Here is a 24,336-nt window from a genome sequence, read left to right as displayed (position 1 = left end):
GTTGCTCTAAATGTGACAAAAGAATGAGTTTCAGCTTTCACTTAAAATACCATCAGAAGACCAGAGAGATCTCCAGGACTTGTACGGTAAAAGCAAATCAGATGATTTCTTTGAACTAAGTGGCAGGTTTTCTGTTTTATTAATAAAATAACTGCTGAGCATTCCAGCATCGATCAAGTTTAGGACTCTGGTGTGTTAAGGACTACAAACATTTGCAGGTTTTAGTTAAATCACATACATGCATACTGGTTGTATGTTTGTGATTGCAAATAATTTCCCGCTTGCTCTTCATGGGAGCGTTGGTTTGAGAGGTCATGTGAGAAGAAGCCCTGTCACGCACAGAATAACAACAGGCCCAGTAGGAAATAGGTGGGGCCCTTCCACGTTGGTTATTTGCAATGTAGATACTTTAACAGCGTGTTTTTTATTTGTTTGTTTGTTTGTTTGTGTTTTTGGGGGTTCTTCGTTTTTTCGTGTCGATGGCGCTGTTGGAGCTCCTTGCTTTGACGCTGCCTTTTCAGCTCCGTGTTCCGAACCCGAGCCGTGTCACCGCGGAGCGCATCACGCAGCTGAACCGCTTCCTTGTTAATTCTCATGCTGATGGCCTCATTAAGAGCAAATACAGCCTGTTCTCTCCGCTGGCTGCAGGAAGCCCCGTCCCACGACCTTTTTCACGGTCACACCCCCCGCGGGGCATCCAGAGGTGGAAAACTGAGCCCTACAGAAGGTTTCTTATCACGAGTTAGGTGTGAGTTTGTAAATCCACCTGGAACACCTCACGCTTGAAGATGGTGTTTTATTTATTTATTATTTTGAAGAGGCAAAGCAGAGAAACTGGTTTCACGTATCCTCTCTGCAGCTATGTCTTTGATCTTAGCCTATAAAATATATAGGACAATAAAAAATGTCTTGTGTGATAATTGAATATCACGACATACATTATTCTTTATAACGGCCAAGATGTTATTTACTGGGGCCTACAGTGTGTTGCTGCATTCAATGGCAACTCCAAAGTGCAACAACATGTCACCATCGAATCACTAACACCCAGCACTTCCATCTTGCTCACATCCCCCACCTCACTAATGTGGTCATTTGTAATAAAAATTTGTTACAGATAACGAAGGGGGGAAATTATTTTATTTGGGAAAGCTTAAATTGAACTTGGTTAATTTAAGACCCTACAACAGTCAATTTGTGTCATAAAATATTGTATGTTTACTTAATTCCTGAGTAGATAAACATTTTTTTTAAAATCACAACAAAGTTGTGTTTGCATCTTAATTAAATAAAAAGAAATGTTGTGACACGTGGGTAATTTCAACTTGAGGATTTTTCCCTTAACGGCAAAATTCTGTTCTTCTCAGCCTTCAGCATTGTTAGGCGCCCCCACATTGTTACCCTCTCCAACACTTCTGGATGCGCCTCTGTTAGTAATTACTTTCTTTCTTCGACTTGTTCCAACTATCTCCCCACTAACAGGTATCCTAAAGAATGCCTCACTCGGCCATTCTTGGGGTGAAAGGACATTTCGCACCAACCAGGCATTCCCCTCCGCCCTATCTTACTGTGGCCCCCTGCAGCGAGGGGGCTCTGATAGGTCCGAAGGATTAATGGGACTGGCCTGCAGGGCAGAAGCATCCCTGTCTATAAAACCTCTTCGCTCACTACCGCAAACCGCCTTGTGTTTAGACAGGCAGACCACAAACGCGCTTTTACGCACGACGCACCGTTACGCTTGTTTCGGCATACAAAGTTTAGGCGCGACTATGATTCTGTCCGGTGAATCTGAGGCGCCTCACCAAACTAGACTGTCTGTGGAAGAGCACGAAATTGATATAGTGGGCGGTGAAGAGCCTGTCCACCCGCTGGTGTTCCGGACCGGGTGCTCCACGGACGCTGGATTTTCAACAGAATCTGGTGCTGAGTTTGACTCCTCAGAGCCCGATTCCTCTGGGGAAAGCGAGAGCAGCTTCAGCACGGACGCTCCGGCGCCCAGGAAGGCTCAGAGTGGCTCGGTAAAGCCTCCGTACTCCTACATCGCCCTCATCACCATGGCCATCCTGCAGAGCCCACTGAAGAAGCTGACGCTGAGCAGCATCTGCGACTTCATCAGCAACAAGTTTCCCTACTACGGGGAGAAGTTCCCAGCTTGGCAGAACTCCATCAGACACAATCTCTCTCTCAATGACTGTTTCATCAAGATCCCAAGGGAGCCCGGGAACCCGGGGAAAGGTAACTACTGGTCTCTGGACCCTGCGTCTGAGGATATGTTTGACAACGGCAGCTTCCTGCGCAGGAGAAAGCGATTCAAGAGGAACCAGCCGGAATTCAGCAGAGACGGATTGTTTTACTCTAACCTGAGCAGCTACAGGCCGTACGGACAGCCGTATAGCGCACAGGGGCAGGTAAATCTCATGCCCGCTGCTCCTGCTCGGTACATACCCCTTCAGGATGGCACTATGATGCCCCCTTCTTCTTACCATCTTTTACCGCGTGCTCTAAACGCTAACGGGAAACGCAGCGGGCCTAAAGACTCCAGAGCGCAGCCGTGCGTAACAGTGCCAAAGTCTGGCGCTCAAGCAAAGTGCTCATTCAGCATCGACAGCATCATGAGCAGACCATCTCCCTGCGGTGCACAAAACCCACATCCACCTCACTCTCTTGACGGCGGCCTTGGATTTGGCCATCTGATGTCATACCCGGCATCCCGTTTGGTACCAGCGCTCCTGCAGCCTTTAAAGACTCCCCTATACTACAGGCCTGCAATGCCGAGCACTGCTCCTTTAATAAACGAGCATCTCCTACGTTCCGTCACTCAATGCTGAGGCCGCCTGAGACACTTTACAGTCTGTTTTTTTTTTTTGTCTGTTTCTTAAAGAAATATTTTGGTTGCATGATATTTATGTGCTTTACCTTTAGCTTTAAAGGGAGTAATGTAAATAAGAAGAGTGATAATATATCTGTGATTTTGGATGGTGATACAAAAGAGCCGTTTTGTTGTTTTCCTACCAATTAGGGTGTCAAAATAAATGTTTGAGAAGTATGTTTCGTGATGATTTGGAAAAAAAACAAAAAACAAATATGAAATTTGGATTTAAAAAAAAACCTGTAAAAGTGTATTTATGATTAAAATGTTCTTGTTTCATAAAATATTTTTCTGAGTTGGTTTTTACTTGGTTGATGTGGAAAAAAGGGAGAAAAGTTAAAAATATATTTGTTGTGTTTACTACTTTAGAATGTAGTAGCATTGGTAGCAATGACCAAATATAAAACACATACAGAGGCCTACTCATAAACAAAAACATACAGAGTAAAAACGACACAGTTAAATATCAAAAAATATTTCCAAACGCGAATATGATGGAGTTTGAAATACAAAAATGAAAAAAAGAAAGAACTGAAGTTGGTACTTTCATGCTTTTATGCTAAAGAAGTAACAGAAACATTAATAAACAATTTTAACCTGCATCCTGGCTACACAGGTTGTTAGATTTCCGTTATGTCTTTACCAGCCTTTTCTTAAAGTTTTAGCTGCCATCCTTCTTTTTTTTACTTTATTTGTCAATAAGACAGCGTAGTGCAAGATTTGTATAAACTCTTTTGTTTTGTTTAGGTTTCATGAAATCATTTAGCCAATATGAAGAATGCATCTTTATTTGAACAGAAAAAAAGATGCACTTCTTCTAAGCGTCCACTAGGCAGCACTGTTTCTTAAAACAGATGCATAGATTTGAAGATGAGCGGCGAGGTTACAAATAAAAAAATAAAAATTATAAATAAAAAGGCTGTTGCATTAACTTTTACAGAAGTGAATGACATAAAATAATTAAAACAGCTATATTCCTCACTGTTAGATCCATCACGCCTTGCGGACTGTTATATTCTCCCACACATATTTTGAGGTTGAACAACTTCTTGGGTGCTCACTCTGTCTGTCTAACTTACATTTATCTACATCTGAGAGTTTATTTAAACCAAAATATCACAGTGAAAATGACTTATTTGTGTTGATGGTGGTTCTTTATTATTCTTGCTACCTGTCAGTCCTTTAGGAGATAAGTAACCCAGATGTCTTAACTGTTAAGGAAGCTACTGTATGTTTGACTACTTATTTAAAAAATTGTTAAAATATTGGCAAGGTATACGCATCTATTATTAGCTGTAAAACTGCAAAATTTCTGCAAAGAAATATTCACTCAAATGTAAGTAATAAGTATTTACATTTTTATAGGCATAAGTGGTTCTTGGATGAGTGCTGTCCTGGGGAAGTCCCTTCCTCTACATTCAAACACTACACAGAACCAGCTACACTGATCTCACCACCAAAGGAGCTCTACCCAACAATAATAAATGAAACTATGTTTCAAACATCTGCAAACAGTGAAGAATAGATCAATCCAAATGCCAAAAGAGCTCTTAAAAGGCTAGTTTTGTGTTTTAACAATAGAATACAGGACTAATAAATATTAAATAGTGCTTTGAAGACTGTTTGAGATGACCAGGTATGACCAACAATTCATTTTTAAAATGAGTGCAGTTTCTCTCCATACAGAAGGAAGCCTTTAACACAGGCTGAAATCTCAAGTTGGAAATTAGATACCAACTTCAGGGCCATTGGTCACCTGAGGTGAATAACAATATTATTCTATAGGTGCCCATTTGTAATGATTGGACCTGCAAATAAGCTGTAGAAGACTCATTTTGGTGCAAAAAACTTGATGATTTTTAATATTTCGTTTTATGGGCCCCTAGGCAGTGCCGTTCTGGGTGGAGAGCCTCACCACCTAAATCAAAACGTGACACTTCCTTTTTTTTGCTTAAGGTCTAACCACTTGTTTTTTAAGTGTGTTTTCTCACCGGGGTGTCAGGACAGTACAGACACAGATATAGTGTCCGGTTGCACTCCGGGCCCCAGCACAATTCCTCTACTCCCTTCAGTCAGATGTCTATTTTTGGCGTGAGGCTCAGCTGATTGTAACACTGAAAGCTCAGTCCCTCCCTGATTTTTTCCTCTCCTCTTGTTGTCAGTTGTTCATTCTTATTAGGAAAAGAGGGAGGTTTGCAGTTGGATAGAGGGATGCTCCTCTCTTGGCTTAAGTTGTCAAGGTGAAAATAAACTTTTTCGTTCTCCTCCTCAGCTGTAAGCAGCCACCTGGACTCCACAATTTTTTGTTTTCCAACTTTAATTTTTTTTTTTTTTTTTACTTCGTGATCGGTTATTCCCAGCCGCCTGCTTCAGCCCCGCTGGGTCGCGATAGAAAACAAGAAGGAGGATGGAGACGAGCCCCATCCCGGTGGTGACGGTCCAAACCGCTCCCTTTGAGGACCAGCGGCCCGGCACCAACGGGCTACGGAGGAAGACTGCGGTGTTTGAGGGGAAGAAGAACTACCTGCAGAACTACATCCAGAGCCTCCTGTCCTCCATCGACCTGCGGGACAGACAGGGCTGCACCATGGTGGTGGGCAGCGACGGTCGCTACTTCAGCCGGGCTGCCATCGAGGTGATAGTGCAGATGGCAGCTGCCAATGGGGTAAGGAGAGCTGGAGAAGTTCACTAAATATTAGACGTCATTTGGGCGTGCAGTACTTAAGTCATTTGGTCCAAAGTTTAAACTATGTCCCACCTAATTGTTGGCTCTACGTTTTTTTAAGCAGCACATAAGAATAAATTGTGTTCTAATATCTGGCTAATATCCAATAAATGAATAAAGCAGGGAAGTCTCCAACGCCCAAAGGCAAATATTTAGAAAAATAAAAAATCTAAATGGATTCACACAATCCTGGAGACACCACAACCAATGAAATCCCCCCAAAAGCTATACAATTAATCAATAAATATAAAGTATAATAATAATAATAATAATAATAATAATAATAATAATAAAATGCTATGAAAAGCAATCGCTACACTAAAAGTAAATGAGTAGATTGAGATTATCAGGCTGTGTGTTTCAGTGTTAAAGGACTTTGGCCTGTTGATTGTGTTTATTTTTAGGCTGGAAACATAAATTTTCACACCACCTTTCAGCACATGTCCCACATTGTGTCACAGTTGGTTGGTTCACATTTAGTTACCCTATTTATAATAAATGTGTTCGTTAAGGAATGTGGAGGGGGAAAAAATACAAAGTAGTGAGTAATGTGAGGTGGAAAGAACATTATTTTTCAAAAAGAAAAAATTACAACCAAAAAAAAAAAAAAGTGACATATTTATTCTGATAATCCCAAACTGTCATGATCTTGTCTTTGAGTTTGTTTCTGTTTCCACTTTTGATCACTTAGTTGCTTATGCTTTCATTCTTGCCTTATCTTTTGCTCAGTATTTCTCCCTTGGCTATTTTTTTCCTCTTCTCTCTTCATTTTCATTTACCTCCTTTCCTCAACCTTCCTGCTTAGTCTCTCCTCACAGCCTCGTTCTGTTTCCAGTCTTTTCTTCGTCTAGTAATCATCCTTCTCAGTATTTAAGCTCCTTATTCTCCTTCACACACTGCTGGGTTCTTGCTTTTGCACTGTTGTTTTGGTTTCCCTTTGTTGGTCTGGTGACCTGACTCCTTACGTGTTTTTTTTTTTTATTCTTCATTAAATATGCTTTATCATAATCCTCCTGGCCTACAACTTGGACTTTGGTCTGTCCTCAAACTCAGATTAGATGACACAAATAAAATCTAGCGCAAGAAATTGTAGTAAAAAATTATCTTAATTGTTAAACAGAGTCCTCATCTGTGTAAGTAAATGTCAACATAAATACAACTGTTATGTGAAGGTCTCCAAGGTGTCTTAGAGAACACTTACAGAACAAGAAGAAACTTGTAATAACGTCAGCTGTTGATTGCAAAAATATGACGAGAGATTAAGAAAACTCAGAGGAAACTCCCCAAGTTGCTTCCAAAATTCTGTGCTGTGAGAAGTTTACCTTGGACTATTTCCAAAGGAAAAAAAGAGCAAAAGGGAATATAATTTTTTGTTGACATCAGTCCTTATGTTTCTGCTGACCTTGGCCAAATGTCTCCTGATGTCAGCCTTATCAGCACTTCCATCCATCCTGCTCCTTTTCCTGCCTACGTTCGGCCACACCAGCAGCTCGCCCCCGCAGCCCAGTTACACCTCTCCACAGCTGAACTGTACACACTGGGGATACCCCTGTCACAGAGTGTGGAAAAGACCCAACTATGAAGCATCACCACTTGGCACACAAACCCAGGCCTTCCATCCCCTTCTAATTTACACTCATAGCCGAGTTCACACCAATTCAGATTTTCACTACCCCAAGCTATCCTTTATAAAATCAATTTTTTTCTCAGGAGGATGAATTCCTTTGTGTTGAGGGAACTCTTATTTAGAGCGGCTGATGTGTAGGATGTAGGTATTAGCACTTTATAAGTAGCATGCAAAGTATAAATAGTGAGTGTGGCCTTGATATTTTTGCACCCACTTGGGTGGAGATCATTTACTTGATAAAGCTAACTGTAAATTAGTCCCTGTAAAGTGATACAATTTTGGGAGCTCTTTCTTTTTAACCTTTTTGGGTCAAAACAGAGATTTTTATGTAAATATATATATTATAGAGTGCCTTCTTAAAGTGTTAACAGTAGATTTTTCAAATGTTGTCATATTGCAACTACAAAACTTTTATTGTATTTTTAGTGACAGACCAACAAAGTAGCTCATAATTGAGAAGTGGAGAGAAAGAGATAAAACCAGCTGTTTTCTGAAGACGTTAGAGGTTTGTTAGAGAGCATGAGTTAAGAAATGGTATCATCTGCAGACAGGTCTGGGGTAAAGTTCTGAAAAATCTATTTGTGTTTGATCCATCACTTATCAAGACTTTGGCATCAGCCTGAACTGACATGTTGGCCAAGGAAAGCATTAACCAGAAAAGCGGCCACAAGGACCATAGTAACTCTGGAGGAAATAAAGAGATCCACAACTTTGGTGGATGAATCTCATGACAGGACATTTGTCAGAGCAGCAAGAATAAAGCAGTTGTTGAACGAAAATTGGTCATGGTTTGTCACAAGTGATGAAGAGGACACAGCAAATATAAGGAGTGTTCTGGTCAAAGGCATGCAAAATCAAATGTTTTATTGAAAAACTACCGCTGTCCATCCACCCTGGACACAAAATCATACTATGATGCATGTTGGTGGGTATTAATCATGCAAACCACATTTATTTTTGTTATTTGAAAAAAAAATAGTTTGAAAGTTTGTGTCATTTTCCTTCTGCTTCCTATTTATGCATAAATTTGTGGTGGTCTTTGTAAAATCTCAACAAAAAATGTCTAGAAACATTGTTATAAAAAAAAACTTCCACACTCCTTCCTTCCTTGCCTCTCACATTTCTATCTTCATTTTCTTTTATTTCACATCACTTAAAAAAACTCATTGAAAATACATACTTATAATTTCAGTGTTCTATGGACCACTTTGATGTCTATCTCATAAAATCCCCTCAAAATACAGTGAAGTTCGAGATTGTAGCGCAACAAAATCTGGAAGTGTTCAAGGGGATGAGCGGTTCTCAAAGTGCTGTATAACAAGTAAAATTAAGATGTTTTTTTTTTCTAATGGCCATCTTTTCCATTCAGATTGGTCGGCTGGTAATCGGTCTCAATGGCCTTCTTTCCACTCCTGCTGTGTCATGCATCATAAGGAAAATCAAGGCAATTGGTGGAATAATCCTCACGGCGAGCCACAACCCCGGAGGTCCTGGCGGAGACTTTGGAATTAAGTTCAACGTGGCTAACGGAGGTGAAGACTTTGCATTTGTTTTGGACATCAGAAGTAGTTGAAATCATTGGTTTTTGGGTGTTAAGTTGAATCAAAATTTTGCCTGGAAGGGCCGTCTACTGACACGGTGATGGAGAGAATCTCTCAGGTGAGTCGGACTCTGGAGGAGTATGCCATCTGCCCAGAACTGCGCATTGATCTCTCAAGGCTTGGAAGACAAGAGTTTGATCTTGAGAACAAGTTCAAACCTTTTAGAGGTACAAAGCTCATGCATGATGTGCAAATATATACTCCTCTAAGTGGAATAATATATATTTGAGATAAGTCAGAAATCGATTCTGCACAGTCCTACATAGTTTCCTCTGTCTTTACAGTGGAGATTGTAGACTCAGTTGAAGTCTACCTCCAAATGCTGCGAAACATCTATGACTTCTCTGCCATTAAAAGTCTCCTCACAGGACCAGATCAGCTGAAGATACACATAGATGCCATGAATGGAGGTGAGTTAGGCACCCAGTGTAATAAACTTTACAATAAATCGAGATAATTTCACTAGTTGCTTTACATATTCCCTCTGTTGGTTGGCATAGTGATGGGTCCCTATGTAAGAAGGATTCTGTGTGACGAGCTTGGGGCACCGGCCAATTCTGCTGTCAACTGCATCCCCCTAGAGGACTTTGGTGGTCGACCACCGGAGCCTAACCTGACCTACGCCACCTCTCTGGTAGACGCTATGAAAGGGGGCGAGTTTGGATTTGGAGCGGCATTTGATGCAGATGGGGTAAGGTGTTCATATCAACACTCCAACTTGTTGGCTTCTAAATCAGCTGCAGGCCTGATAGTGATCAGACTTGACTATTTTAAGTCAGACAGAGACAGGAATCACTTTCACATTGCCTCCAGGTCTAAAACAGAAATTAATGCTTATTTTTAATTGTTTGCTTGTTCATAAAGGCAGAAAAACCAATGAGGTTTTGTCAATAATAATGCAAAAATTTGTTCTGTTCATCACATCGTAATGAAATTTCTATCATATCTATGCTGTTTATTATTCAAAGATCTGACAGGGTGAATGCTCCTTCATTAGACTTTTCTGTTTTATTGAAACGTACCTGTTGTTTCCCCTAACATGCCCCGCATGGAGGAATACAGAGTCATATCTCATTCTTAGCTTTATACAAGCCTGTGTTTAATAAGCAGAGAGTGAATGGTATAAATAAATGGAGGGAATATTTTCAGTTACATGTTTGGTGAGTTAGTAAGTATTTATGACAGTCAGATGGCTTGCCCAGGTCATGCCTAAAATACACTTCAGAAGGAGCAAGTTTCATAGTGCAGAATTAGTGTCTGAGCATCAAAGACCTTATCTGTTTGTTGATGATTCGTTTTTATGCATATAATTTTTACCGTTTTTGTTTAAAAGAAGTTAAAAGATAATATGTATTATCTAAATGTGACTCCTAATTTTCTGCATGATGTGTCTGTACCAGGACCGGTACATGATCCTCGGAGAAAACGGCTTCTTTGTGAACCCTTCGGACTCGGTTGCAGTCATAGCTGCGAACCTCTCCACCATCCCTTATTTCAGACAACATGGCGCCAGAGGCTTTGCTAGGAGTATGGCCACCAGCGCAGCCCTCGACAGGTACAGCAAACACACAAACCCACACTAAGGAAGGAGTCGTCTGAGGATACAATGACTTTTTACACGAACTCTTAAGAAGCTCGAAATCTGAAAAAGAGATGCTCACCATGTTGAGTTCACATAAAAATCCTTTTCCTACAAACCCTTGATTTTATTTCTGTCCATAAATACTGCCTGTCATTTAAAACAAGAGTCGAGCAAAGAGTGCTGAGTAAACGCATGCGATGAAGCTAAAGTTATCCCCATTAATGTTTTTCTCAGCCGGAGAAGTCCCAGAGGAGCTCTCCTCTGAGTGCTGCCTGTAGAAAACAGGTTGTTATAGAGTTAACTAATCAGAAGGGATACAAGTCAGACAGTCAGACCTATAAATATACTCACAAAACAGTGTTTCTAACAAGATTAGTTGAAATCTAATTTACTGACTGCAAACTGTACAAAAAATCTTAGTCTTTGTCATTTAAAACTGTGATGAGTGGCCGATGTTCTGCAATTAAATGTAGATACCACCTCAACTCTTACTGAGAATTTTTAACAAGAACTTTAGATCATGTCCTGCTTTAATACAAACGTCCTGTCCCTGTCAGCAAGACCATATTTGATCTTATCCTTTTGTGTTTGGTGGACCTTCATATTTATGAAATACCTGAAAAGCTCTGCATTTATTTAAAATTTGACCTTTAAAAGCTTCAAAGTGGTTTTAGAGACAGTGTTTGTTGTGCTGAATAAGAAAGAGACAAAAATGAGTAAAAGAAAAATGCTAGCCCATTTTCTCATCTTTGCAATGCCTTTATGCAACTTCTTGTGTACTTCAAAAAGAGAAATATCCCTTAGAATAATTTACCTTCCTTTGCATTGTGCTCTCATAAAGCAGCACATACCTATAGTTTTATACCCACTACACTTGCAACACTCACTTTGCTCAACTCTCAGTTGCACTGCTACCTCTCATGTTCCTAATGTAACACTCAGGGAAAAGTTTGCATGTCTCTGACAAACTCCAGGAAGTGTTGAAATACCTGGTCGTGTGGTGTGTGCAATGTTGGAGTCAACCCAAGTGTGAGCCTTTTTAGGATGGTGTCTCTGGGAGTTTCGACTGAGATTTCCCCCCTTGCTCTGTGTTTCTGGCTAGTCAAGCACAGTGTTGTAGAAACGCAACCGGGTGCATTCTGTATGCAATTGTTTGTATTTTGAAAAATGTACAGTCATACTCAAGAAATGTAAGGAATTTATCAGCTGAAAAGGTGACATGTTTTTCCAGCTATATTAACCCCTATGGGGATGACTATGTTTGTGTCATTCTTGACACAAACTGAAAAAGAAACAGCTGATACAGTCATGGAGGAGAGGACAGCAGTATGTACATTTTGAAGGAAACGTCTGCTTGCCCTAACTTCAAGAATGTAGGGATGGACTGAGTCACTGGCATGGATTTTCAACTGGCATTATTAAATTAAATTACCTACATGACATTTGGTTGTTTGCAGTGGCTTTATCATTAAAAAAATACACATGGAGTTTAAGAGCTACTTAGACTATTCCTGGAACCATTCATTTTTATCCGATCAGACCGGTAAACTATTCTGCAACAAAGACTCCCTGTGGGTTTGTCATTTAAAAAGCACCTTATTGTTATGAATTACGGTGGTGTGAGGTGGTGAGGCAGACGCAGATGACCCAGGTAGATGAGAGAAAATGATTTTTAATAATGAAGTCCAAAAGGTCCACAAAACCAGGCAGCACCACTGAGCGGAAGCCAGGGCTCAACGTCAGTAGCAAACAGGCTAAATGCAAAACAGACTGGTGCATACGACACTGAATTGACAAGGACCCGACGAGGAACAAGGAACACAGGTGGGGTTAAATACACAGGGAGTAATCACAGAAACAAGACACACCTGGGAATGATCAAGGGGAGACAGGACGGCACAGAGACTCAGAAAAACTCAAGACACATAGAAAAACACAGATCCTGACACTTATGCCCACCGTATGGTGAAGAATGTGTGATACTCTCTTCCAAACGGTATTGTTAGAGTTCTCTGTATTATCAACTCATGAAACCATTGAAAACTTGAAAATGTTTCCTTGTTTTGTTTGTCAACAGAAGTGTGGGCAATATTGTCTTAAGCTGGACATTCCTTCAGAATTAATTAAAAGACAAGACACAGGAGCTGCAAAAACTTCCTGATAATGACAACAACCAGCTGTTCAAATATCTGGCCTAGGGAGTGTGGCTGTAAAATAAAACACTTTTCTTATAAAGAAAACATCCAGGCCTGACTAAAAACCTCCCAAAGCCTTGATTCAGTCATGGTCTGATTGAATCAAACTTGAACTTTTGGCTATTATTCTAAAATGTATTGTCAGCACAAAAAGCAACACTGTACATCTGCAAAGGAATAATATGAACACAGTGAAAAATGGTGAGAGCAGCATTGTGATGGAAGTACCACTTTTTTGGTTAAAATTGATGAATAGTTTTTGATTTCCTGCCAGATCTGACCCAAAACCTTTGATTTATTTTATTCTTCAACTCTGCAGTGTGACCAAGCATTATTTTTTTAAGTAAATCAATAACATAACCACAAGAAAATAAGTTTTGAAATGGTGTAGCCTGAGATCAAGAACTATATCTGGAAGATCTGTAAGGTGACGAAATATTGTTTAAGATTGTGCATGATTATGCATCCTGGTTGTTTTTTTAATCTTTTAGTATTTTCCTTGCAACCAATTTTTTTTTGTTTCTGCTTTTGCCTTTGAAAAGATTAATCCGGATCTCATTTCCTACATCACAAAAACTGTGAATTTTAAAAGATGCACGTGCACTTTTGGCAACCACTGTAACAAAATCACACATGACATTTATCTTATTGCATATCCTTTGCTATTGTGGGAAACTAGTTTCAAAATAACACCAGAGGATTGAATATGTAAATAGAAACCTTCTACTGTTCCTCTTTGGCATACATTGTTTACTCGACTAAAATAGCATGGTGTGTTTGTCAAATACGCTTAAGGTGGTTATACAGCAGATATACCCCTCCCCGCCCTAAAGGCTCACTTGGCTCAAAGGCTCCTGATTTTGGGGCTGTGCAGCAGGACAATATAATCAAGCCACTGTTGAAACCAGAGCAACATAAGAGGTAGTGACAACCCTGAAGATGGTGCTGGAAATGTGTAATAAGATAAGGAACAAGCTACAGCTCCTCTTTCAAGACAAAATTAAGAGCTGTGCCTTCACTCATCAGCTGCTCAAACTGAGCGCACCACAGTGATCGAAGGGGCATGCAGTTACTTTAACTGTGAACTGTTTATGTCCTGGACTTTTTTTTGTCAATCAATCAGTGCAGTTATAAGGGCAAAAGAGAATTGATTCTCACACTTTTTGTTGTTGTCTGTAATTTAGCTTGAAAGCCGACCCTCCTGCATTGAGACTCTTGGCTTATTTTGGCCAGTGGACGTGCTATTTAAAACGGCACAGGCTCATCAGAGGGGTCTGTTTGTTTTCTTTTAAGGAATGCCAGGCTTTCCGTTCCAGTGCTTGCATCCCCAGAGGGAGATCAAGCGGGTTTACTCATATTTGGTAATTCATCCCTTCTACTTGTAAACAACTGCACCGAACACTGCAGGGATTTATTTACGTCTAAGATTATTATGCAGATGTTTTCACCACCACTTAAAAACCCTAAAAGCCACCCACATTCAGACATAGTCCAGTAGGTTTTCAAGAACTGACATGTCTACATTTTTGCCCGTTTGGTTGAAACATCTGTTTTGCTGGTTTGAATATTGCTTCAAGAAGTCTTGGAGTAGGCATGAGTGTTTATATTCTGCTGTGATCATAGAGAACGTATCGATGGTGTGTGGGTAGCAACATGTTATCATGTTGATGATAACGTTGCACTTTATTATTCCTACTGTAGCCAAACTTTGTTATATTTTATTTTGCCTCCTTGTTTTCTGCTTGAAGTATTGCTCTCTCTCACAGCATGAAAGAACCACATACATGTCATAAAAATGAAAACTTCTTTTTAAACATCTTCTTGCATTTCTTTGCTTCCGCTGACTTTATTTTTGTACATCAGTATTTTTTCTTCTTACAGAAAAAAACGTTTCATAGGAAAAACGGTTTGCTGTGGGAAACGTCCCTGATTCTCCTTTGCCTTTCTTTTCACACATATTTGACATACACACACACACTCACACACACAAACACACAGCTCACTCCTCATGACCCCATTGTAGGATGTATAAACATGCGGGCCCATAATCCCTCTTTTCTTCTGTTTTTTGGTGACTACATACTGTAGCCTGTGTTCAGAGCACATAGAGTGAAAGGTTGACTCATTTTGTTCCTGCAGTGTTTTGCCTTATTAAGTTGTTGGATGAACTGTTGGCAGATAGCTGCTGTCATGCAGCATTTGGTTTGCTTTATTTGAAAGGTCAGAGGATTTGCTTGCAGACTCACCCTTCTGATCTGATAAAAGCAAAGGTACAAACTTTGTTTTTGCTTCTCTCTCTCTCTGTGTCTCTCTCTTCTGTGCTGTTTGTAGGGTAGCCAAAGCCATGAAGCTGGCCCTTTATGAGACTCCCACAGGCTGGAGGTACTTTGGGAACCTGATGGATTCTGGGCGCTGTTCCCTATGTGGGGAGGAGAGCTTTGGAACTGGTACGATCTAGCACACAAGGACACACTCCGAACATAAAAGGCTCATAAAGAGAAATTTGTGATTGCTAAAATGTCTTGTGCAGTTAAAATAATAAAAACAAAAGCAGAAGCGGACTGTTGGACAGGAAAGAACGGATCATAGATGCAAATCTGTGGATTGGCTTGGAGAATTTGTGAGGTTTTGTGCTTGAGAAATCCCCCTCACCCCCTTCCCTAGTGGATCAACTATTGTCAAGGTGCCTTAAAAACAATCCTACATTTTAGTACTGCACTGACCAGCTTCTACAGAGCTGTTTTTACTTTACTCCAAATGTATTTGTGCAGAAGTCTTCAACCTCTTTTAATCTGATATGTTTTTCATCTAAGGATATAAACTTTCTTGTAAAGTTTCTGAGTTTTGATCAAGAGTTTCGTAGGTTTTCTGAAAGTCTTTTTCCTGCTTTATATTGTTTAATACTACTTCATAAGACATTCTGCATCAGTGGAAACAAAAGATCCAAAGACCTAAGAGTCCAGCATAGGATTAGACTCCAGAAGTGTTTGTTTTTCACTGTTTGCTTTGAGGACAACATTTCAAATTTTTGTTTCACCTGTTTCTCCTTTTATGCATGCTATGTTCTCTACATGGCTTGTGGCAAATACTGAAAAAAGACGATGAAATGGCTTTCTTTCAATTATTCTTCATTTTCTTTCCTGTCTGCCAGAATTTTTAGAATGCAATAAATAATAATCCTGTCAATACATTTGGATCCAAAGCTTAGTTTTCCACCAAACTGTGTTACTGCAGTTGGCCAGATGGCTGAATTCTTGTCTTCTCCAATTGGATCATCTTCCACCATTCCTGTGTCCATTACATTTTTAAAAATATATATTTCAAAGGAGACTTTTATAGCTTAATTTAAGCAGGAACTTTTCTCTTGACTCTATAAGTCAGGTTTGTGGAGTGGAGGTTTAGTCAGTTGACCTTTGTCTACCTGAGCTATTAATCTCTACAGCTCCCTCAGAGTTACATTGGGCCTGTTGGCTGCTTTGCTCCTTTCCCAGGTCACAGTGTAAGTTTTAAGTTGTGTCATACCTTTTACCTTTTTGGTTAATAGATTGAACAGAGGTCTGAGATGTTCAAAACTGACTTCTGAGTTCAATTGACTACGTTAGATTTTACATAAGGGATCCAAGCAGGGAACACCACGCCACACTTTTCAGATTTGAAAAGCATTTTCCTTACACTTCACAATTATTTTCCTCTTTTTGTTCTTCTACCGCATAAGCTCTGAAACATACATTGACATTTGTTATTGTATATTGGGGAAAATGTGCAAATGTTCAAGGTATGTATATGAACACTTTTGCAAAGCACTGTACGGGATCTAATTATCAGAGCAGGAACAGCCAAACGGGCAAGTGATCGTATGTCAGCCTAAGTGTCGTAGCTTTGCTTCTCTTTCAGTCTATTTCAGGTCTAGAGTTGTAAGCAGTACATCCTGGTCGCCTTCAGCCCTGGTCAGAGCACTCTAATAGATGATAGGGCTGTGACCCTGACCGCATGTGTAAATAATCCTCATTCCTCTGCTATAAAAGGAGACCGGGGCTTCGTGAATCACCGCAACATGCCGACAGACCCCCACGGGAAATGTTTTTTAGTAAATGCAAATTCAGAGGCATGTTAACACACTGTAGATGCCAGAAATGATTTTAACTCTAACTTATATTTTAACAATTTAAATTCTCTGCAAATTATGAGCATTGTTGCTGTTGATTTTTGTCATTCTAAATCTGACCCACTAGGGTACATTTCTATTTTTGTCTTTTTCTGGTCCACTCAATTTTATGGATCACAGAGTAAAACTGTGAAGGTAAAAGCAGAAGGATTCTAGGAGGTGAGAACATGAGAGAAGAAAACAGACGGTGGCCGAGTCTGAACTGAAGAAGTGTCGACCGAGATGAGAGGAAAGTAAGCAGAGAGTTTGAGAGCCCAGAGGATTTTGGGAGCTCACTCGTTGTCTATCCTTGTAAGGCAAAAAGCTGCGAGAGAGCCCTGCAGAGTGAATCATTAGAGCTGTGCTCCGCTCCCGCTCTTCACTAGAATGAACTGCAACGTTCCTGTACACTGGGATTCTCATTATCCAGGCCTTTGATCTTAAGATAAAAAAAGCAAAACTATTAATGAATCATCTGCTAGAGTTTGTGCAAAAATATTTTCGTCAAAACATTAGAGAAAAGTTATGTTAACATGTTTTTAAGGGCTATCTATCAGCAGGTGATGAAGGGGCAGAGCTGAGCTAAAAAGAAAATCACTGCAGCAACGAGCGCTCATTAATGAGTGCAGCTGTGCTTTGAGGATACAGATCTTCAATCTGTTTTACAGGGTGACCCTCTTTGAAAATGAGCGACAGACAAAAGGGTAGACAGACAGTAAAGCTGGGCTTAGATAATCACAACTGTCAGTTTCCTAACAACTGTACGCTGATGGAGCCGGACACAGGGATCAACAGTTCTTCTCATCTTTTCAGTCCGTGACGAGGAAAATAACTGTATAGGCTAATTTACAGAGTAGAAGAGACAGAAAGATGCTTTTTTTCTGTTCACAGATGTAATGAACTTAGAAAGACACCCATAAACATTGGAGTCCTTTTCCCACTTCTAGCTCTAGCATGGAAACATTACTGTCACATTCTTAACCTTTGAGATACCTTTATGGTGCAGCTGTCTCTGTTGAAAGCCTTCTTGTGAAAGAGACTTTGGGGGTGATCTTCTTCTTGGTGTGTGTGAATGTCTGTATCTAGTGGAAGCAGCAGACCTTGCTTGTGTTGGCATGTTTGGCGTTGTCTTTTGCCACTCTTTGTAACTCCCAACAGAGACCGATTATGGGTAAATTTGCCCCTCACCATTTTGTCTAAGTCCATGTTCAGCATTCTGCTACATCAGATGAGACGTATGATTTTAATTGGAAAGAAGCTGCAGGCAGGCTAGCCTGACACAGGAAGGTTGTTTATGAACCCTGTCTGTTCTAAGTCAACAAAATGGTTTAGCATTGTTTTACTAAAGTAACCATGGATCTATCACAGACTTTCTCAAAAATGTCAATATTTTTTTCTGTGTCAGTGACCTCAAGCTATATGGAAGTCACCCATGCATTGGGCAGTCGAGCATCCTGCAGGGTGCTCATTAGATGTTTAGACTAGATGTTTTAAAGGAATTCATTGGGTGCATTCTTGCTTAAATATTGCCATTTATCTTAATGAGAGTAACATAAGCTATTTCGCCATAGTTTGCTTAACATCAAGATTATGGGAGACAAATGCTTCTCTTTGGATGCTTTGTCTGAAACCATACAACAAATTTCTTGAGAAATGTGATATTCTGTTTCCTTTTCTTCCTCAGGTTCTGACCACATTCGTGAGAAAGATGGCCTGTGGTCAGTGTTGGCATGGTTGTCCATCATAGCAGCCAGGAAACAAGGCGTGGAGCAGATTGTCAGGGAACACTGGGCCAGATTTGGACGCAACTACTTCTGCAGGTGATGATCTCTGAAAGACATTCAGTCATCCGTTTCTGAATGCAGTGATAATGTTGTGTTTTCATCTTTCCAGTCAAATTATGAATGCTATGCCAATGACTCAAGAGCAATTCAGTGCATTGTGAACTAACAAGTAAATGTTTGCAATTCAAATCCAAAAGGCCAATGTCAGCATTTTAGGTATAGATTTCACATTGAATTCAATTTAATAAAACTTTATTTATCCTAAAGAAAAATTAAATGTTGCATAACTCACATAATCCAAGTATGTTCAAGTTTGTTGTGGCTGGTGGCAGAAAGGATCCACAGAACCTAATATGTTCACTGTATTGTAATACTGCTGTTTGCAAATTTTAGCATCTTAAGCAAGTGATGGTATAAAATCTGCTTTTAGCATATGTTAACGTGTTAGCCATAATGCTAATGTTGCTGCTGTAGGTAATGTTAGCATTTTATGGAAACTGATAGCACAAATGCTACAATAACAATATTAGATGTAATGCTGTCTAAGTTAAAAGGTGAGACTAATGATGGAATATAGGGTTCTGTTGGTTTAGTAAAAGGATATTAGTTGATGTTAGCATAGCACATAGCATAACTTAATTCTGTTAGCTCACAGTATGCTTTTTAATCAGATAATTCTAGTATGTCAGCCATTTTCTTGCTTTTCCAAGGCTATTTTAATAGCAGCATGCTAAGCTGATTTGCTGATGTTTAAAATTATAGCTAAAAATCTTGATTTTTGGTTGCTATTGATAACATGATCTCTGACTTAAAACAGAATTGCTCGGCCAAGCTCACTACCAAAGCCCCTGTCATCCCTTTTTTTTAAGTAACCATGCTTTCCATTCTCCTACCAGTCTGTTGGCCTACAGTAATTAAGTACTGTAGGCCAACATCTCACTTGGATGTAATTTGTCCTTATTTCACCCTTTCCCCTGTGACAGTTTGTGCAGAAAGCGTTCCCAGTGATAGTTGCTCTAGCTTTGTTCTGCATATTCCCACAGAAGGTTTTTATAAACTGATGAATATTTCCCACAAGACATAAATGGCAAGGACAAATGAGTTAGGATAAGGGCCATGCATGATCATGATTTTTAAAACATCTGTCAGCATTTGGAAAAAAATATAAGTCATTCACCCTCATTAATCATTTCTGAGAATTCAGTTTTTTCAGCCCCCCGAGCCTAGCGATGTCTCATTTGAATATATGTGTCCATTTGTCTGTTTGTGATTTTCAGGTTTGACTATGAAGGCTTGGACCCACGTGCAGCCTTTTACCTGATGAGGGATCTAGAGACCGTAATCTCAGACAAGGCTTTCAGCAATCAGAAGTTTGCTGTTGGAGATCATGTCTACAGCGTGGAGAAGGCAGAGAACTTTGAGTACATTGACCCAGTGGATGGGACAGTCGCTCGGAACCAGGTCAGTGTGAGACAGCTCCAGATGTAGGATGTCGCATGAAAAAATAAGTTGAGATAAAATTGAGGACTGAAGAAATGTAAACTGTAAAAAGTTGCAAACTACAAAAAAAAAAAAAAAACTCCCAAAAATGTTAAAACAAATAATGTTTTATTAAAACCTTAGGTAGTCTTTGGTAAAATACACAATATTTATATGTAACAAAGGGGAAAAAACGTAGCAGTTATCATCTGGTTTTCACTGGATACGGCCTAATATATCCCACCCTAACAGTTGCCATAATGAAAATCTAAACAGTATTATTCGGTTGACCCATCAGTGGTTGTAATGGATACAAATAAGGCTCTTTTAAAGACAGCCACAGAAAGTGCATTTTGTGAATGCCATTATTAACTTCTGTTCTCATCTTAAATAAGCAATAATATATTTTCTAACTTTTTAACCCCTTTTGAAAATAAATAAATAAAGTTCTTTATTGACGTATTTCATGAACTTTAAAATGTGAATTGGCAGCATTTCTTTCATACAAAAACTTTTAAAACTCAAGAAAATCGGTGACTTTATGTTTTCATGTTTTATACAATGAAAACATAAATCCAGTTGCAAAGGTTGTTCATTCAAAAATCATTTTTCAATGAAAGTGTCACTAAAAAGGGACACAAACTGCATGTTGAAAACATAGAAATAAAAAGTGGAAAGTGAAATGAAAATTGCATTCATAATACACAACTCGACCACATTTGATGAAGTTTGTGTATATACTGGTAAGGTTTTTGAGAAACAAGATAAAATGTTTAAAAAGCATCTTAAAAAATCTAAATGGGACCAAGAAGGTCTCACACTTGCCCTTCCCACCCTACAGACCACCCACTGCGAGGCTTTGTTTGGATATGCACGTCTTATCTTTAGTTTTAAATCATAAACTCGTCTATATACACACAGCATACAGTTTAGGTCTCCACACACACTGGTAACATGTTTGCTTAGTACAACCTTCCTGTCACAACCCTTTTAACTCACTTGCTGTCTTTCAAGTTTTCACAATCTACTTTTCCCTTTCTTATTACGCAAACAAAGGTGTGATCATTTTTATTTCTTAGAAACTAATGTTACAACAACTAGTATTTACTCAATCTCCTTTCAGCAGGTTTAGTTCCTCCCAACAAGAATATTGTCAACCCACATGCACGCACACACTCTGAGCTTTTCAGTTTAGGGTTTCAAAAGCAAAAGCACATCTCAGTATGGATACAGCAGGTCTTGCCACTAGTTAGTCAGTCACCCCGAAATGGTAAATCCCCAGCAACCCAGTCACCCCCTAATGACTCACATTCCTCCCAAGACAAAATTATATCAGCTGTTGTCTCTCTTGCAGGGTCTCCATCACAGAGGGGGGAGGAAGTAGGCGCGCAGAGACAAACGCATTCGAACAGAAATGTGCCAGACAATGCTTGGAGGATTTACACTGCAGTTGCATGGCAGCATTTCTGTTGTTGGCTACTGAATTCATCTGGCATTGTCTGCATATCAGACAGAGAATGGATGGATTTAAGCCCCTAGATCAGCTGTCTGTTTTTGGGAAATGTGGCACCGACATGTTCATCTTTCAGTTCTCATCTCCACTTTTCTTCAAAAGATAAATTTATAATCAACTTGTCTTAGATGAAAGCATTTGCATTACACGGGTCAGCTTTTTTTTATGTTTACTTGATTTGTAGTTGTTCACCTGATGTTTTAAGTTAATCACCATAAGGTTGCAAAATCTCTCAGCAAATCATTGTAGCTACATGGGTACTAAAAGCAGAGAACACTGACTTTCTTTCAACAACTAGATTTTTTGTCCTGCCTCTTAAGTCATAGCATGCATTAGTTAGAGTTGTCAATTGGGTGGACAGCCTTGTCTGGGTATGTGTGCTTCTGTGCCAAACTCTCTCCATTTTCAGATATTGGACTGAGCAGTGCTCTGTGAAGTGTTCAAAGCTAGTTTTTTTTTCTACCTAACCCAGCTTTAGACTTCTCTACAACGTTCTCCCTGAGATGTCTGCTGTGTTCCTTGATCTTTCTGATGCTGTTTGTTCGCTAATGTTCTCTAACAAACCTCTGAGATGTAAACTGAGATTACATGACACACAAGTAGGCTTTATTTACAATTTTTGTGCCTGGTGAAGGGTGTTTTCATACACAATTGGTTGCACTAGATTTTATTTATAGTATCAGGGTAAGGTGGGGAAGACTTCTCAAAATTTTGTCCGTAAAAACATAAAATCCCAATTGAACACATTGAAAGATGTGGTTGTAACATGACAAAATGTGGAAAATCTTGATGGGGTGTGAATATCTTTTGAAAAATCCACATCATTTAAAGACGTAGCCTCTGAGCACTGCAGCAGATCGTGTTTTTAACAAGCATTAGTCTGACGGCCCGCTGATAACTGCTGCTCTATTGTTAGAGATGAGCCGGCACACTCCCAGATACAGACAGACAGGCGGACATCTCTCATTATCACTGACTCTCTTTTAACATTTGCTTCCACTTCCCTCCTAACATCCAGAGTCATGATAAAGGACAGGAACTGGAGTTTTCCAGAGGTTTCTGTTTATCAGCGAAGGGTCTAAAATGTTCTCCCCTCATTGACTGCTTGGAGAGCCCATGTGACTTTTGTTCTAAAAATAATCCATAAAACTGAACTGAACTGTTGTTACATTTTGATGCCTGAGGTGGGGAATATTGTTGACAAATCTTTGAAAAACTAACAGATGAAATAAAGGTATTCTGTTGTTAAACTTATCAGCACAGAAACAAATGTTGAAGTCCTTACAATTTTCTTTCTCAAATATAATGGTTTAAGTAAACTTATTATGTTTATGTTACTATGCAGGAGAAATGGTTAACTAACCTATCACAGTAAAATCCTGTTTGCTCAATAGATGACGACAACAAACTACGGGTCACTGAATGTTCTTTTCTCAAAAAAAAAAAAAGAAAGAAAAAAAAACTGGAGTTAGTTCAGTAGCTCCAAAAAATCTGGCATCATAGTTGAAATTTTTTTAGGACCATATCATTTTAGGATATTGCTGTGTTCAACTGCTGAACATGGTTAAAAATGACTCATTCCCAACAAACGGCACAGTGACAGCGACATCTAGAGGAAATTTGCTTCCAATGCACATCAGGGAGGCAACTGTAAAAATAGATATAAGGAATCCTGGTTAAAGTGCATTTATTTATATATGTTGTGTAAATTGAATTATATACTGTAGCTAACCAAAGAAAATTACTTAGATATTAGTCAGAAAGACTCATTTAAATTAATTGGAAAAAGATAATGAAAAGGTTCTAATTATTATTATTTTATTCCAGGGTTTAAGGATTATCTTCACCGACTCTTCCCGCCTTGTGTTTCGGATGAGCGGCAGCGGTGGAGGGACGGGTGCCACCATACGCATTTATGCTGAGAGCTTTGAGAGAGACCCTGAGAGACACAGCAGGGAGACTCAGGTAGGGGAGCTGTGTGTTATCTGTTTACACACGCAGAAGGACCTGCGCACACCTCCTGCTTTCACCTGCAACCTGGAACAGGGGCAAACCGCTTTACAACTACTTTGTCTTCATTAAAACCTTTTGTTTTGACTTTAGGATTGTGAACGTTTTTGTCGTGAATGGATCATTAACATTTAAGAGAGTAAGAATTATGCATGCATAAGAAACAAATCACCCATGGATTTATTTGCCATTTATTTATTTATTTATTTTGCTACTCATTTTTTATTTATTCATTTGTTGAAGAGGAGTTAAGCTCCCACCACCGAGGAATAACAGTATTGTGAAATGTTTGGAGGTGTTTAGTTGGTATAAAAACCAGGCTTCTTTCTTTAATTCATTTCAGAGTGAAACAATGATCTCCCTACATATTTACTTTGGGCTTTATTCTCTCTGCAGGTGGTGCTGGGTCCTCTCATTGCCATCGCCCTGAAGATCTCCAACATTCATGAGAGAACAGGACGGCGCGGCCCAAACGTCATCACATGAGTTAAAAGAGAATGAGGGAGATACACACTCACATGCCCACGCCCACACACACGTTATATGCATCTATCATGCCCACACTGATGAATTATACTTATTTCTGCAGCTTCACTTTGCTTGGAACAGTTATTAACCCGAGAATTTTTATTTTTTTTTTGTGCTGGAATTTGCCTCTCAAAGACAAAAATGTCACAGCTGCACATCTATGTTCATTTTTGTTCACAATAAAAAGTCAGATATTGATAAACATGAAGCAAATTTAAATGATGCAGTAGCTACATAGTGGTAGCTATAAAAGCAATAAACACAAAAGTGACAACAGAA

At 39.4% G+C, this 24,336-nt stretch overlaps 2 protein-coding genes across 4 annotated transcripts; both read left to right on the top strand.

Annotated features, from left to right (window-relative positions):
* The first annotated feature begins 23 nt into the window (after positions 1-23).
* LOC102228774 (forkhead box protein D5-A-like) lies at positions 24-2,828 on the top strand. The gene is made up of 2 exons (XM_005795036.2): positions 24-81; positions 1,483-2,828. Exons 1-2 carry the CDS (start codon positions 24-26, stop codon positions 2,826-2,828), a joined length of 1,404 nt encoding a protein of 467 aa, XP_005795093.2.
* A 2,178-nt stretch (positions 2,829-5,006) lies between these two features.
* pgm5 (phosphoglucomutase 5) lies at positions 5,007-24,336 on the top strand. 3 transcript variants are annotated; one of them, XM_023344008.1, is made up of 12 exons: positions 5,014-5,109; positions 5,230-5,534; positions 8,591-8,753; positions 8,843-8,989; positions 9,107-9,232; positions 9,323-9,513; positions 10,223-10,377; positions 14,931-15,046; positions 18,428-18,563; positions 19,805-19,988; positions 23,347-23,484; positions 23,926-24,336. In XM_023344008.1, exons 2-12 carry the CDS (start codon positions 5,277-5,279, stop codon positions 24,013-24,015), a joined length of 1,704 nt encoding a protein of 567 aa, XP_023199776.1. In that variant the 5' UTR covers positions 5,014-5,109; positions 5,230-5,276; the 3' UTR covers positions 24,016-24,336. The 3 variants fall into 3 exon arrangements, with proteins under 3 accessions (XP_023199777.1, XP_005794957.1, XP_023199776.1); XM_005794900.3 differs by having other exon boundaries at positions 5,012-5,534; XM_023344009.1 differs by lacking the exons at positions 23,347-23,484; positions 23,926-24,336 and adding an exon at positions 21,361-23,340 and having other exon boundaries at positions 5,007-5,534.

The sequence above is a fragment of the Xiphophorus maculatus genome, chromosome 12 (genome assembly GCF_002775205.1).
Source record: "Xiphophorus maculatus strain JP 163 A chromosome 12, X_maculatus-5.0-male, whole genome shotgun sequence".
NCBI lineage: Eukaryota > Metazoa > Chordata > Actinopteri > Cyprinodontiformes > Poeciliidae > Xiphophorus > Xiphophorus maculatus.
The sequence above is the reverse complement of the archived record's forward strand: the minus strand, read 5'-3'. Positions and strand labels throughout refer to the sequence as shown.